The sequence below is a fragment of the Bufo bufo genome, chromosome 4 (assembly GCF_905171765.1).
Source record: "Bufo bufo chromosome 4, aBufBuf1.1, whole genome shotgun sequence".
Taxonomy (NCBI): domain Eukaryota; kingdom Metazoa; phylum Chordata; class Amphibia; order Anura; family Bufonidae; genus Bufo; species Bufo bufo.
This window is the reverse complement of record NC_053392.1, coordinates 306,008,413-306,023,627: the sequence shown is the minus strand read 5'-3', so window position 1 is coordinate 306,023,627 and position 15,215 is coordinate 306,008,413. Positions and strand designations below refer to the sequence as shown.

The following is a 15,215-nucleotide window of genomic DNA, read 5'->3' as shown; positions in this document are numbered from 1 at the left end:
GTTACCTGAAGCGTCAGGGGGGTACCAGGAACCCTCTACTTCTGGAGTTATCCGGAAAAATATTTCACTGGGCAGAGAGGAAAGTCCTCTCGGTGACAGCGGTCCACTTAAAGGGGACAGAGAACTCCACGGCAGACTTTCTGAGCAGACACTGTCTCGATGCAGGCGAATGGTGTCTAAACCGGGAAGTTTTCCTTCAAATATGCCATCAATGGGGGTTCCCACAGATAGACCTATTTGCCTCCAGAAGGAACACCCAGGTAGATCAATTCTTCTCCCTGAACCCCAGAGACAATCCGAGGGGGGTAGACGCCTTATCCCACAAATGGGACATGGAATTAGCTTATGCCTTTCCTCCGTTTCCTTTAATTCCGCTGGTCCTGAAAAAACTAAAGGCTTGCTCAGCGACCCTTATCCTGATAGCCCCAGCCTGGCCAAAGAGAGCCTGGTTTCCGCTCTTGACGGACTTACTCCTAGAAGACCCAATAGCCCTTCCAGCAAGGAAGGACCTTCTCGTTCAGGGGCCCCTGGAACACCCGAATCTCGAGAAGTTAATGCTAACAGCCTGGATCCTGAAAGGCAGATCCTGAGAAGTAAGGGCCTTTCGGATAAGGTAATCTCAACCTTGCAGCAGAGCCAAAAACCGGTAACCTCTGCCATATACTTAAAGATATGGAAAAGGTTTTTATCATGGCTCGCAGACACTCATCCAGGAATCTCGGTCCCATCTATAGGCTGCATTCTGGACTTTTTACAGGCAGGGTTCGACCTGGGCCTAAAGCCCAGTACCCTTAAGGTCCAGATTTCGGCTTTGAGTAATTTTCTTGACACCCCTCTGGCCGACCACAGGTGGATTAGGAGGTTTGTTAAATCGATTTCCAGGTTAAGACCCACTGTTAGACAGACGGTTCCCCCATGGGACTTAAATGTAGTCCTAGAGAGTCTTTGTAGGCCCCCCTTTGAACCTATTGACCAATTATCAGATAAAATGCTTTCCCTTAAAGCTGTCTTCTTACTAGCTATTACCACAGCTCGTAGAATTGGGGAGATTCAGGCCCTCTCCATCAGAGAACCATTCTTGAGGATTCTGGATGACAGAGTCATTCTGAAATTAGACCCATCTTTCTTGCCAAAAGTGGTATCACCGTTTCACAGAGAGCAGGAAATAATTCTTCCCTCCTTTTGTACCTCCCCCAAGAATACGAAAGAAGAAAGGTTCCATTGCCTCGACGTAAGAAGAACCATTCTCGCCTACCTCCAAAGGACGGAGCCGTGGAGAAGATCACAGAACCTCTTTGTTTCCTTTGGGGGAAAGAACAGAGGCAACAAGGCCTCGAAACAAACTCTAGCCCGCTGGATCAGAGACTTGATTCGAGAGACTTACTCACAGAAAGGACTTCCTTGTCCGTTTCCCTTAAGAGCCCACTCCACCAGAGCAGTCGCATCATCGTGGGCAGAGAAAGCAGATGCTTCTGTAGAGCAGATTTGCAAGGCCGCAACCTGGTCCAGTTTCTCTACATTCATTAAGCACTATAGATTAGATTCCCTGGCCAACCAGGATCTGGCATTTGGTCGCAAGGTCCTTCAGGCTGTGGTCCCCCCCTAGTTGTTTAGCTGGTAGTTCTCCAGTGGGTACTGTCATGGAGGGACGTCCTGGAAACGAAGGTTTAGTCTTACCGGTAAACGGTTTTCCAGGAGTCCGACATGACAGTACCCGTTATTTTCCCCCCCATAATTCTTTTCGGTTATTGCCAGGATCCTTAAAATTATCTTTCCGATGTGTGTCTAACATGGAAGTTTAATAAATACGTTGGATCCTATCTGGTGTAGTAATTGGAAAGAACACTGGTGGGAGGGTAGGGGAGGGGCCTTTTAACCTCTCACGCTTCCTGTCCCTACAGAGATCCAATAGGACATCCTCCAGTGGGTACTGTCATGTCGGACTCCTGGAAAACCGTTTACCGGTAAGACTAAACCTTCGTTTTAAGTTCAGCGTCTAAAGTTCGGCTTCCGATTAGCGGAGGATCCTGATATGGATTCCGAATTCCGTTGTGGTCCGTGGTAGCGGAATCAATAATCGGCCATTATTGATTCCGCTACCACGGACCACAACGGAATTCGGAATCCATATCGGGATTCTCCGCTAACCGGAAGCCGAACCTTAGACGCCGAACTTAAAACAGAAGTTCGCTCAACACTAATCACTACTAGAACACCCTGATTTTCTATCACCATTAGAACACTCTGCTTATCACTGTTCATAGTATAAGCACATGGGAAAACACAGGAGAGATGAGAACAGATTTTTTATCACTACTAGAACCACTCTGCTTATCACTGTTTATAGTATAAGGACAGGAGAGATGGCATCTGATTTTCTATCACACTAGCATAACCTGCTTATCAATGTTTTTTATAAATGGGAGCCTCATGGCAGATTTACACCGCACAATTGTGGGGCTAATTATTGGAAACAAATGTTATTATGAATGCTCATTCACCATAATAGGACTGTGTAAATGTACTGCTGATCAACTGATGAATGAGGAAGACGCTCATTCATTAGGCGAGTTCTTCATTCATGCACCTCATTAAATCGTTTCTAGGCAGCAGATTGTGCTATGTGAACTGCAATTTGCTGCCCAGAAACTGTCAATTTGTAGGAGGATGAGTGATGGCAGTAGCCATTGTTCATCCCCATACAGTGGAGGAGATTTCCACATATAAATCAGCTTTTTAGCTCCACTGATGAACAGGCAACTATCAGGAAGGAACGGTCCCTTCCCGATAATTACCTGCTTGGTCTGCGCATGTAAATGCGCTATTAGATTAATAGTACAGAAAATATATTTCTGAATAACATTTCTAAACTTATATAAATTCCTAGGAAAGTTAATAAATTAATTGCACAATATTAATAATAGACAATATTTTTTTTAAGCTGGAGTTGGTACTTTTCTTCCAACTCTGACACCGACTCCACCAGCTTTCCTTTCTGCAGGCTCTGTCACGGAATCTCAGTTCTTCCTGAGCTAGTTTGTGGATACTAGCTAGTAAGATTGCTCTCATAGATGAGAAAATGGAGAAAACAGGACATTCCGCTCTCTAACTACTGCACTCAGAATCCCCATATACATTATTGAGAAGTCATGAACAATATTGATGTGAATAAAGCACTAAGGCTACATGTGAAGAATGGCCGTGTGACTGCCGTTTAAGTAACGGGGACCGCCCTGTCACGTGACCCGGTTGCGCCTCTTCACACAGGCCTCAGATTGAGCCTCGATCACACCCTGACACAGCCTCTCATGCACCCCAACACGCTGCCACCATCTATGACATTTAAATCAATACACCAATTAATTAACGGCTCATAGAAAACCCCACAGCGCCCCACTCGCAGGCAGGTTCACAGTGGCACAGGCCACACATAAAGCAAATACGCGGTAACGCAAACCGCACTCATACACTTAAGGGTACTTTCACACTAGCGTTTTTCTATTCCGGCGCTGAGTTCCGTCCTAGGGGCTCAATACCGGAAAAGAACTAATCAGTTTTATCCCTATGCATTCTGAATGGAGAGAAATCCGTTCAGGATGCATCGGAATGTCTTCAGTTCAGTCTTTTTGACTTTTGACTTTTTTGACTTTTCAGGACGTAGATAATACTGCAGCATGCTGTGGTTTTATCTACATCCAAAACTCCGGAACACTTGCCAGAGTGCCAGATCCGGCATTAATTTACATTACAATGTATTAGTGCCGGATCCGGCATTAAAAATACCGCAGGGCCGGATCCGTCCTTCCGGTCTGCGCATGTGCAGACCTTTTACTAAATGTGAAAAAAAAATAGAAACTGATTTGTTTGTCCGTATGACAAACGGACATACGGATCCCCATCCGGATCCGTCTGCAAATGCTGTCCGTTTGCATGCAGATTGCCAGTTCCGGCGACAGAACTGCTTGCCGGATCACTCTGCCACAAGTGTGAAAGTACCTTAACAAAATGGAGGTTACTGGGCTAGTTCAGGGCACAAGGCAAAACCATTAAATATGTGCTTTAATGTACTAAAAAGGTACAGTACTTAGTTACAAAAAGTTAAAAGAAGTAAGACATACATAAACGTGCGCAAAACAGTATAAAAATAAAAAGATAAAAAGCAAAAAGGTTCTTACTCAACGAATTGTGTGGTCAGAGTTCCTTCTGGTTTCCGGGGACAGGAGGAAAGTGGAGCACAACCCAATGCTGATCGGATTCCCAAATTGTGTCAAAGAAATGTTCCCAATAGTTCATTTTTATCCCCATTCGGCAGAGGGTGGAGCTGAGAGGAGTCTCCCTCCTATTCTGTCCCAGCCTTCTGGGATTGGCCCTCATTACCTGTGCATTCTCCACCTCTCTTACTCAGCTGGCAGACATGAAATATTATTAAATTATGCGGAATCAATGTAGAAGTTAAAATAGGCAGCGGCACTCACCCGTGTGTAAGTAGACAGCTTTTATTTCTCAAAATAACATGAGGCAGGGGGTGGAAGGATCCTGAGCACGCATTGAACAGCGGCGGCCGTTTTGCGCTACATGCGCTTCTTCTGGCTGTGCGTCAATGCGTGCTTGCGCATCGCTCCTTTTAAATGCTGGCGCAGGCCGTTGTCATGGAGTTTAACAAGCCAGGCTGCGTCTGCATAAAGGAAATGACTGGCGGAAATATAAATATAAATATAAAAACAATGACATGTGCAACTGTCACGGATCATAAACAATACAGATGGTATAACAATATGCTAATACATGACATATTACAGAAAGGGGCTAAGATCGTTCCTATCGTTCATACCTAATTCCCCTAGGGCATGTGTACGTAGTACCCACCTAGCCTCTCTCTGTAGGAGTAGACGATGTCTGTCTCCTCCTTGCAGGGGCATAGGTACGGTTTCTAAACCTGAGAAAGAGATACAACTGATGTCACCATCATGAGCTCTTCTCACATGTTCTATGAGTCTCGGACATCCTTTCCCTGTCTTGATGGAGTTAAAATGTTCCCTGACTCGTTCGTAAAGGCATCTAATCGTCTTGCCGATTATAGAAGCGTCCACATGTGCACAGTAGTAAATATACTACATAGGTACTGCGGCAGTTAATGAAAGTGTTAACTTTATGTGAAATGCCAGCAAATTCAATGCATTTTTTCTGAGAATTGCTAGTGCACAGTGAGCAGCTCCCACATCTAAAGTTGCCTTTAGGAAGGTTACTTTTAAGCCAGTTCTTACTCCTATCTGTTTGAAACCTGCTCCTAACGAGCTTATCTTTGACGGTATGACTCCTTCTAAAGGAGATCAGGGGTTTCTGCTGTGTCAATTCATTTAGAGTTGCATCCCTTCTCAAGACGTCCCAATTTTTAAATATGACCGATCGTATGCGTTCGGCCATGGGACTGTACTTGAATGAGAATGCAAATCTAGGACTCTTCTTCCCCCTTTTGGTCTGATCTTTTTTCTCATACCCACTTTTAAGGAGACTTTCTTGTGTGAAGTTTTTCTCCACTCGTTCCATATCCCTCTCTAGCATCTCTTCAGGGTAACCTCTCCTGACTAGTCGCTGCCTAAGATCCTGAGCCTGTCTACGGTATCCATCATCTGTGCTGTTGATACGTCGCAATCTAATGAATTGACCGTAAGGTACGGATTTCTTGACATTCTGTGGATGGAAGCTGTCGTGGTGGAGCAAGGAGTTGGTCGCCGTGGGCTTACGAAAGCCCTCCGTGACCAACCCGTCGCCTTCCACCAGGACAGCCACATCCAAGAATTCCAACCTGCTACCTCCGAAATTGAGAGTGAAGGTCATACCCATGTCATTTCTGTTGAGATACTTCACAAACTCACCATAATCTTGTTCTGTACCTTCCCAGACTAGAAACACATCATCTACAAAGCGTAAGTATGCTTTGAGCTTAGAGAGAAAAGGGTTACTGGTAGAGTAAACATACCTGTCTTCTAGTCTGGCAAGGTACATGTTGGCAAATGTACATGAGACGGGGGTCCCCATAGCCGTACCCACCCTTTGTCTGAACCACTCGTTCCCAAACTGGAAAGTATTATTGGTTAAAATAAACTTAAGTGCCTCACCAACAAATTCACAATATAGATCGCTCTTACCCAGGTTCGCCACGATGTCAAGGACCGCCTCGACACCCGCATCATGTGGGATGCGGGTGTAAAGGCTTTCCACATCGAGGGACACCAACTGGTAATCCTGTTGCCAGCAAATCTCCCTGAGGGCTAGTAGGAAATCATTTGTGTCCCTGAGGTATGCAGGGGCGCTAGTGAGTGCTGGTCTCAAGAGCCAGTCCAAAGAAAAAATGCATTGAATTTGCTGGCATTTGACATAAAGTTAACACTTTCATTAACTGCCGCAGTACCTATGTAGTATATTTACTACTGTGCACATGTGGACGCTTCTATATCGGCAAGACGATTAGATGCCTTTACGAACGAGTCAGGGAACATTTTAACTCCATCAAGACAGGGAAAGGATGTCCGAGACTCATAGAACATGTGAGAAGAGCTCATGATGGTGACATCAGTTGTATCTCTTTCTCAGGTTTAGAAACCGTACCTATGCCCCTGCAAGGAGGAGACAGACATCGTCTACTCCTACAGAGAGAGGCTAGGTGGGTACTACGTACACATGCCCTAGGGGAATTAGGTATGAACGATAGGAACGATCTTAGCCCCTTTCTGTAATATGTCATGTATTAGCATATTGTTATACCATCTGTATTGTTTATGATCCGTGACAGTTGCACATGTCATTGTTTTTATATTTATATTTCCGCCAGTCATTTCCTTTATGCAGACGCAGCCTGGCTTGTTAAACTCCATGCCAACGGCCTGCGCCAGCATTTAAAAGGAGCGATGCGCAAGCACGCATTGACGCACAGCCAGAAGAAGCGCATGTAGCGCAAAACGGCCGCCGCTGTTCAATGCGTGCTCAGGATCCTTCCACCCCCTGCCTCATGTTATTTTGAGAAATAAAAGCTGTCTACTTACACACGGGTGAGTGCCGCTGCCTATTTTCACTTCTACATTGATTCCGCTTTGTAACTCATCTGTTACGTCCAGCTGAGCACCACCGATCGTGTGTGTCCTCTCCAAGCCACGCCAGCGTCTCATTCATGTGTGCTAAACCGGTGTAGTGGTGCCGCCCCCTACCTTATCTCACTTGTATTATTAAATTATGGCTTCCCGTCCACACTAATGGGTATTCGGGACCCGCCATGTTTTAATAATGTATATTATATCTGGCTGATCGTTTTGATACCACACATGACCGCTGTGGTTGTCCCAGAAGGTGAGAAACTGGTTATGTGGGAATGCTGGCTTTCAGGGATGGGGTGTTTAAACCCCATACGATGCCCACATCACGCGGAATGCAATGATCGCAATTATTAATACGCGAGTTGTACCAGAGATGAGTTATTGCTTATGAGATATTTTCTTCATCCTCTGGCACTGTATTTGAAAAGCTTCTGGATCCTTGCGGGGTGAGGTTCCAGGCTGTCTGAGTGGCTGCATTTCCAGGAACCACCTTCATTGCCACTTGCAAAGGGCCAGTTTTTTAACATTCAGATGATAAACTGATTTCCTCCAAGGGTAATGCGTATTTCAACTGCAGGCCCAGACGGAATGGCACGAACAGTCACAGAATGGAAAATATATAGGATCGCACGATAGTTCTAAAAACATACACAGACAATAAAAGTTATGAAAATTGTTGTCCATTTCTCACAGCCAGTGAATAGTGTCCGTCCAAAAATAGGGCATGTCTTACGGCCAGATGCCCCCATTGAAATCAACGACCCTTTTTAACGGCCACTTAAATGGGAGTGCACCCGTCTAATGGCCGTTAAAAACAGGTATATTTTAACAATATGGCCATTTAGGGGTTAAAAAAAAATAACCTCACCTCATCCACTTGCTCCCGCTGCAGCAGTCTCTTCTCTCTTCATTGAACAGGACCTTCCGAAGGGCATGTGATGCACGTGATGAATTTGCCATGTGGGAGCACGCGGTGGCATCATCACACACATGGCAGGTCCTGTTCAATGAAGAGAGAAGAGACTGCAGCAGCGCGAGCAAGTGGATGAGGCGAGTTGTTATTATTATTATTTTTTATTTTTTTTTCACATCAACTACACAATAGCTTGGGGGCCACTATGGGGGCATTATTTACACCATGGGGGAAATTATTTAAGATGAGGGCCTACATTGGGGGCAAAATGGGGGCCATTTTTAAAGTTTGGGGCACTGTAGAAAAATTATTTACACCGTGGGGGACGTTATTTTAGCTGGACCACTATGGGGGACATTATGGGCACCATGGGGGGTCATGAAAAACGAACATTAAAAATGGACACACTGCCAGAAAATGGATACACACACAGTTTTTGTTGCCTTTGTCTCTCTCACATTAGGTCACTTTCACCCCTATCCTTTGTTTCCATAGTCTCTTATGGAAATCTGATCCTTTATAGGTCTCACAAGATGGCAGAAAACTCAGGGAGACTGTCAGTTTAGGAGGAAGGTGGCAAGAGGAGAAGAACCACTATCTTGTATGAACTGTCATAAAGTTTCTTATTTTCACCTGTACTTTTAATTAATGCAAAGTTGTGTTAAACGTTATTGACCGTTTAAGTGGCTTTGAGGACTTGGATCTGTTTGTATATAGCAATGCTATGAGTAGGGATATGGTTGAAGGTTGCACATGCCCCCACTAGCTGTATTTTTATTACGCCTTTTGCACATGGCAAAATACCAATATCGGCCATGTGCATATCATACTTTCCTTGGTTCCTATTATAGAAACCCCTATTTTTGTTCTCAAAATGGTCAAGAAGAGGACATATTCTATCATTTGTGGAATGGCCGCGCGGATGTGGACAGAACACAGACGAAGTCCGTGTGCGATTCGCTCCCAAAATACGGTTGTGTGCATTAGGTCATCTTTTGTTGGCATCCTTTCAATCTACTTTGGTCTGTTGACTTGTGCACATGTATTGGGAATATTCTCTAGTACATATGCGGAAAATATGCACTGAACATGGTGCAAATATTAAAAATGTACGGACTTAATTCCTACAATATTTCTTGAATGATGACTTGTACCCTATTTTGTGCTAATATATTGTTTCTCTTTTCTTTTGAAGGAAATGATCATTGATAAAGTAAAAGGACAAGCTGTGCCTCGATATTTAATATATGACATCATCAAATTCAGTGTACGTATTGAGAATTTTCTTTTCTAGATTCATTCCTAGATGATTTGCTTGGGGTAACCAGAATATTTTAGTTACTACATGGACTATTCTTCCTTGTGATTTATACTTCTGCTCTTCTGGGGAAAGCAGGTTCTTTTGAATTTATGCTTCATTGCCTCGGCTTTGTCATGTTGAGTCAGTGCCAGAATCCTAAGTAAGTCCTGTCAAAAAGTCCACACCGTAAGTCAAAACAATCCCTTTACAAGCACTGAATGATGAAAGGTTATGTCAGGATGATTCCCGTGTTCCCCCCTCCCATAGCTAGAAAAATTCACACTGTTTGTATTCTGTAATAAAAAGGTAAGGTATAATTCCTTGCTTTACATTCAAGAGTCAAATGGGAATTTCCATATGAACCATGAATAGGAATTTTCTTTGCCATGTTAGGAACAATTCAATGGCACAATGCAAAATGTTAAGCCAATATATAGTATGATTGCAAAAAAAAGTTGGGTATGGAATACAGTAGACCTGCAGTCTCTGATAGCAAAAGACATCTTGTGTTAGACAACTGTTCAGATGGTGCAGTACTGCGTGGTGGCCTTTTGCATTTTTGTGGCGCTGTGCTGGTGGGTCAGTGGGACCCAGGGCCGTGGGTGGCATTGTCAGACAGCAGGGTTGCTGTTTGACTCCTGGGTCCTGCCGCCTACTAGGGCAGTGCCGCGTTGTCACCGCAGTGTGCTGCGCCTATTTGTCAGAGTAGGTCCCTCTCTAAGGCTCCATTCACACGTCCGCAATTTCGTTCCGCATTTTGTGGAACGGAATTGCGGACCCATTCTTTCCTATGGGGCAGCACGATGTGCTGCCCGGACACGGAATTGCGGATTTGCACTTCTGGGTCCGCACTTCCGTTCCGCAAAAAAATAGAACATGTCCTATTCTTGTCCGCAATTGCGGACAAGAACAGGCATATTATATTAGTACCGGCAATGTGCGGTCCGCACATTGCCGGTGTCCGTGTCTTGAGGATCTGCGGCTCTGTGGATCCGCAAAACACGTTGCGGACATGTGAATGGTGCCTAAGAGGTAACCCTGGCGTGGTGAGTGGGCTTATGCCTTTTGATCAAAATGTACACTAATGCATCTTGTACAGCATGCAGTATGGGGGGTTGTACACTTTACTATTGCGCTAAGAAGCGAGTTTATTTAGAGTTTATTTAGATCTAAGCATAGCATTGTGGATGTGCGATCCAGTTCTGTTTTTCTCCCCTTGATATATGGAATACAGTAGTAATGGAGAGGTATACAGTAAAGTAATTTTACACAATGGAACCCTATATTTGACATACCCCACTATATGCGTATAAAGTGGGATATGTCACTACTTTGGGGTTTTTTCCCACCGTATACAGTAAGTAGACCATTAGTGTATTATGAGCAGGGCCTTATTTTCCATCTCCTCTTACTTCAAGTTTACTTATTAAGGTGCCCATACACCTTCAGTACCTGTCGTCCAATTTCTCCCTACTCTCCCATACAAATATATGCCCCGTTCGGCCAAGCACCTATGTATGGGGAGAGAGGAGAAAGCCACTGACAGACACCAGTCGTGACGGCCTGTTTCCCAGGAGAACAAAAGGATAGGGTGAGAAAATTCAGTTTATCTGGTGCTTCTCCTCCCCCACATCAGATTATTGGCTGGTCCTGCCAAAAACAGTAGGTTCTGTCAACAATACACTAATTTGTATGGGGTCCTATGCCTTTAACTACTACTTCAGTCAATTAATAGTATGGTGCTATATGTTATGCAAGGTGTTATGTCTAAGTATTATTGATATATGCTTTAAAACTTTATATCTGTGGGAACCTCTTTATTTCACCTTACCAACATGTTCAAATTTCTGATGTGCCCTCTCTATTGTCTGTAATGATGCACATCAGAAAGCTTTACTGAATGCATTACTTAATGAGAGATGTGGTTTTCAACTTCACTTCTGAATAGAGCTTGCTTGAAATTCATTCACTGAACCTTGTTAGGTTATTATTTGATGTTCATAAAATGGAAAAAAAAACACATTTCCATTGCCATGTTAGAGGCAATTCAATGGTACACTCCAAAATTTGAGGCTGTGACAAAATTTAGAATAGATATAACTGCTACATACACTCATTGACAAAAAGGTAAGGCACCAACAAGGAGTTGTTGGAATTAAATGAAACTTTCTATGTGTGAATGTAATGATTACAAAATTAGAGCTAAAGGATAAGGTTATTTGGGAAAACTGTACAATTGAAAGGAGCCTCTAGTACCCTTAAGCCACCTCTAACCTGGATACAAGATAAGATATGGTTGGGCATGGAGGAATACAGCTTCATATGGAATCTTGCAGTACACTTGCCCATAGATATTTGGGCCTGCAGATCCTACACACTCGTAGGTCTTCAGAGCTGGCGTCTCAGCCGGTCCCATAAATGCTTGATTGGCGGTAGATTTGGTGACCAGGCAGGCTAAGGAAGTGTTACAATTTGGTGGAGACAGAAACCTTGGTGTGTGTGGGCAAGCATTATCCTGCTGAAAAATGAAAGTTGAAAGCCCATTCATGAGACGCAACACATGTAGTCGATGTCCTGCACTTATTGCTGAGCTGTTAATGTCCCTCGTATCACTGTAAGGGGTGGCTGACTGTCATAGACAATGGTTTCCCAGATCATCACACCAGCAGTTAGGGTAGTATGTTGCTTTACTGCAAAAGCAAGATTGAAGTGGTCACCACGAGGCCTCCATACTTGAGCCAGACCATTGTAGGATCCCAAACAGAATTTGGATTTGTCGCTTAAGACGATACGGTTCCAGTCTGTAGCAGTCCAGATTTCTTTCACAATACCTCTTTGTCTAAACAGAGTTGCTGTCTGTTTAGACAAGTCCTGTCAGCACTGTTCTCAAGTAGGTGAAGCTCTTTTAGCTTATGGAGATACTCTTGTGTGGAAATGCTTGCAGATGATTCATTTACATTACTGTTGTAAGTTCTGGTGGCAGTGATGGAAGAGCTTATGTAGAAAGAAGATTGAAACACCTTTGGAAGACGTCTCTTCTAAGGACATAATGGACATAATGTAGACGGAACGTCTTCTGTTCCTCTCACTAAAGGAAATCTTTACAATAAGCAATGTTGACATTGAGCATAATGTTAGACCTTGGTACTACCTGGTGTCTGTCATTGTGCTACAGTAGCAGAGACAGAACGTAATGAATGGCATTTCCACTTACTGACGCACATATTCTCTAGGAAGGAAAGTTACTGGAGAAAGGAAGTATGTGTGTATAAATATTCTGATGGACCTATTTTTTTGTGCTACTTTTATCCAATATTTTGGCTAGATTTCCATACTAGGGTGTCCTCCTCCATCAAATCAAGCACTCTGCATTCATCTGTAGAGATACTTTCCTAGAATTCCCATTCTAAATCACTATGATGTGCCTCATAATGGGGATAATGGGCGTCCCCTGGGGCCAGCGAGCTGCTCAGAAGTGGGGGGGGCGGCGGGGGGGCACAGGGAAATGAACGCTTCCATTGTGGAAGCGTTCATCTCCATAGTCATCTGTATCGCTGTCCTCAGGACAGCGATACAGATGGCTGTGCTGAGGCAGGGGAGGGAGAGGCGTGTCCCTTTCCCTTCCTCTGATAGGTTGCCGGCCTAGTGCTTGCAGCCTATCAGAGGCCGGCGCAGGCGGCGCGATGACGTCATCGCGCAGCCTGAGCCGCACAGCGCGGGACACAGGCCGGAAGAGGCCTGCATCGCATCACTGCCAAGGAGGTAAGTATAAGTGTTTATTTTTTTTTGTGTACAGGTGGCTACTGGCACATAATGGGGGTCTCTGGCTACTGGCACATAATGGGGGTCTCTGGCTACTGGCACATAATGGGGGTCTCTGGCTACTGGCACATAATGGGGGGGCTCTGGCTACTGGCACATAATGGGGGTCTCTGGCTACTGGCACATAATGGGGGGGCTGTCATTACTGGCACATAATGGGGCTGTCATTACTGGCACATAATGGGGGGCTGTCATTACTGGCACATAATGGGGGTCTGTCATTACTGGCACATAATGGGGGTCTGTCATTACTGGCACATAATGGGGGGCTGTCATTACTGGCACATAATGGGGGGCTGTCATTACTGGCACATAATGGGGGGCTGTCATTACTGGCACACAATAGGGGACTGTCATTACTGGCACATAATGGGGGGGCTGTCATTACGGGCACATAATGGGGGGCTGTCATTACTGGCACATAATGGGGGGCTGTCATTACTAGCACATAATGGGGGCTGTCATTACTAGCACATAATGGGGGCTGTCATAACTGGCACATAATGCGGGGCTGTCATAACTGGCACATAATGGGGGGGTGTCATTACTGGCACATAATGGGGGCTGTCATTACTGGCACAAGGGGGGGCTGTCATTACTGGCACATGATGGGGGGCTGTTATTACTGGCACATGATGGGGGGGCTGTTATTACTGGCACAAGATGTGGGGGCTGTTATTACTGGCACATTATTGGGCGCACTATAGGGGCATCTACTGAGGCCACAAAGAAGGGATGTTTTATATGGGGGGCTCTGTACAGTAGAATTTTATACTGGGACACATTATGGTGGGTACTATGAGGAAGGAGGGAGAGGAGTACTATGGGGTCATCTACGGGGGGCACTAAGAAGGGGTATTTTATACTTGCAAATTATGGGGGACACTGAGGGCATCTACTGGGGCATTTTATACTGGTACATTATGGGGGGCACAAGGAGGAAGGGGGGAGAGGAGCACTATGGAGGCATTTACCGGGGGCACTATATAGGGGTATTTTATACTGGCACATTATGGGGGCAGTATGGGGACATTAGCTCAACTGGGGGCAATACAAGGGGGTATTTTTTGCACTGTCACATAATAAGGAGAATTATTTCTACTGGGGGGGCATTATGGTGGGCTTTATTACTCCCACATGGTATGACCCCCTAGTAGCAGCACCATCCTCTCCCTACTCTGCTATCCCTCTGCCCTTTATCCAAATCCTTATTATGAAATCTTTCTCATTAGGATAAAGCACAACATCAGCTCCACAAGCCCCCCAGCCAAAGTGTTGAAGTGGTGTCCGAGATCCCCAAGGGCCAAGCCAAGTAATTGTAAGTTTTCATGAGAAATATGTTTATGTTATACACATATAGCATACACTGTGCCACACAATATACAGTATACCGCTACACTGTGTAGTCTGTTCTATAAGCACCATTGTTTTGTGGCGGCGGACAGAAAATAATCTGGAAGTGCCCCTCCTGAGACCAGGCTCTGGATCCGCCACTGCACAGCTCATGCGTTATTATACTTTGTGATAATGAATATGCCCCTCCCCTTCATTACATTCTCAGAAACAAGCAGAGCATGGATGTCAATAAAATTATGCCCCCCCCCCTGGAAAAATTTCTGGGGACGCCCATGATGGGGATCCCTCTCTTATTACTATTTTTGAGCTTCGTAGACCTCATTCTCATGACTTTATTACACCTCCATTCAAACCTTGGAGTTGCTGAACAGAAATTTGGTGTCCATATAAATCTGTAAGCTTCTACTATACCTCCGTATACCGCTGGCTTCATACAAAGGTGTACTATATTTTTTTCTGTCAGATTGTGGTACTTAGCATTTGATGCCTCATTATAGAGGTATTCTTTCCTAGAAGTAATGTTGCAGCTTGGTCTATTTCATAAAGTTTATTTAGGAAAGGTAGAAGATTTTGTGCCAGATGAAAAATTTCAGACACCTTATGAAGAACTCTTCTGTCTGAGCCACATGGGGCAGAAGAGTGATATGGCCACTGTATTTTGTAAATTAAGTGACCCCATGATATTGCCAGGAAAACACTGTAAGGGCTGCAGGGTTTTGCTGTTGAAAGAGCC

The 15,215-nt window shown here is 44.6% G+C and overlaps 1 protein-coding gene across 1 annotated transcript in view; it reads left to right on the top strand.

The window, feature by feature from the left end:
- The window catches only part of RNGTT (RNA guanylyltransferase and 5'-phosphatase), a 420,910-nt gene that overhangs the window by 127,997 nt on the left and 277,698 nt on the right, over positions 1 to 15,215 (top strand). The window contains exon 10 of the mRNA XM_040428751.1: positions 9,200 to 9,271. Within this exon, the coding sequence (XP_040284685.1) occupies positions 9,200 to 9,271 (72 nt within the window). The remainder of the gene's footprint in view (positions 1 to 9,199; positions 9,272 to 15,215) is intronic.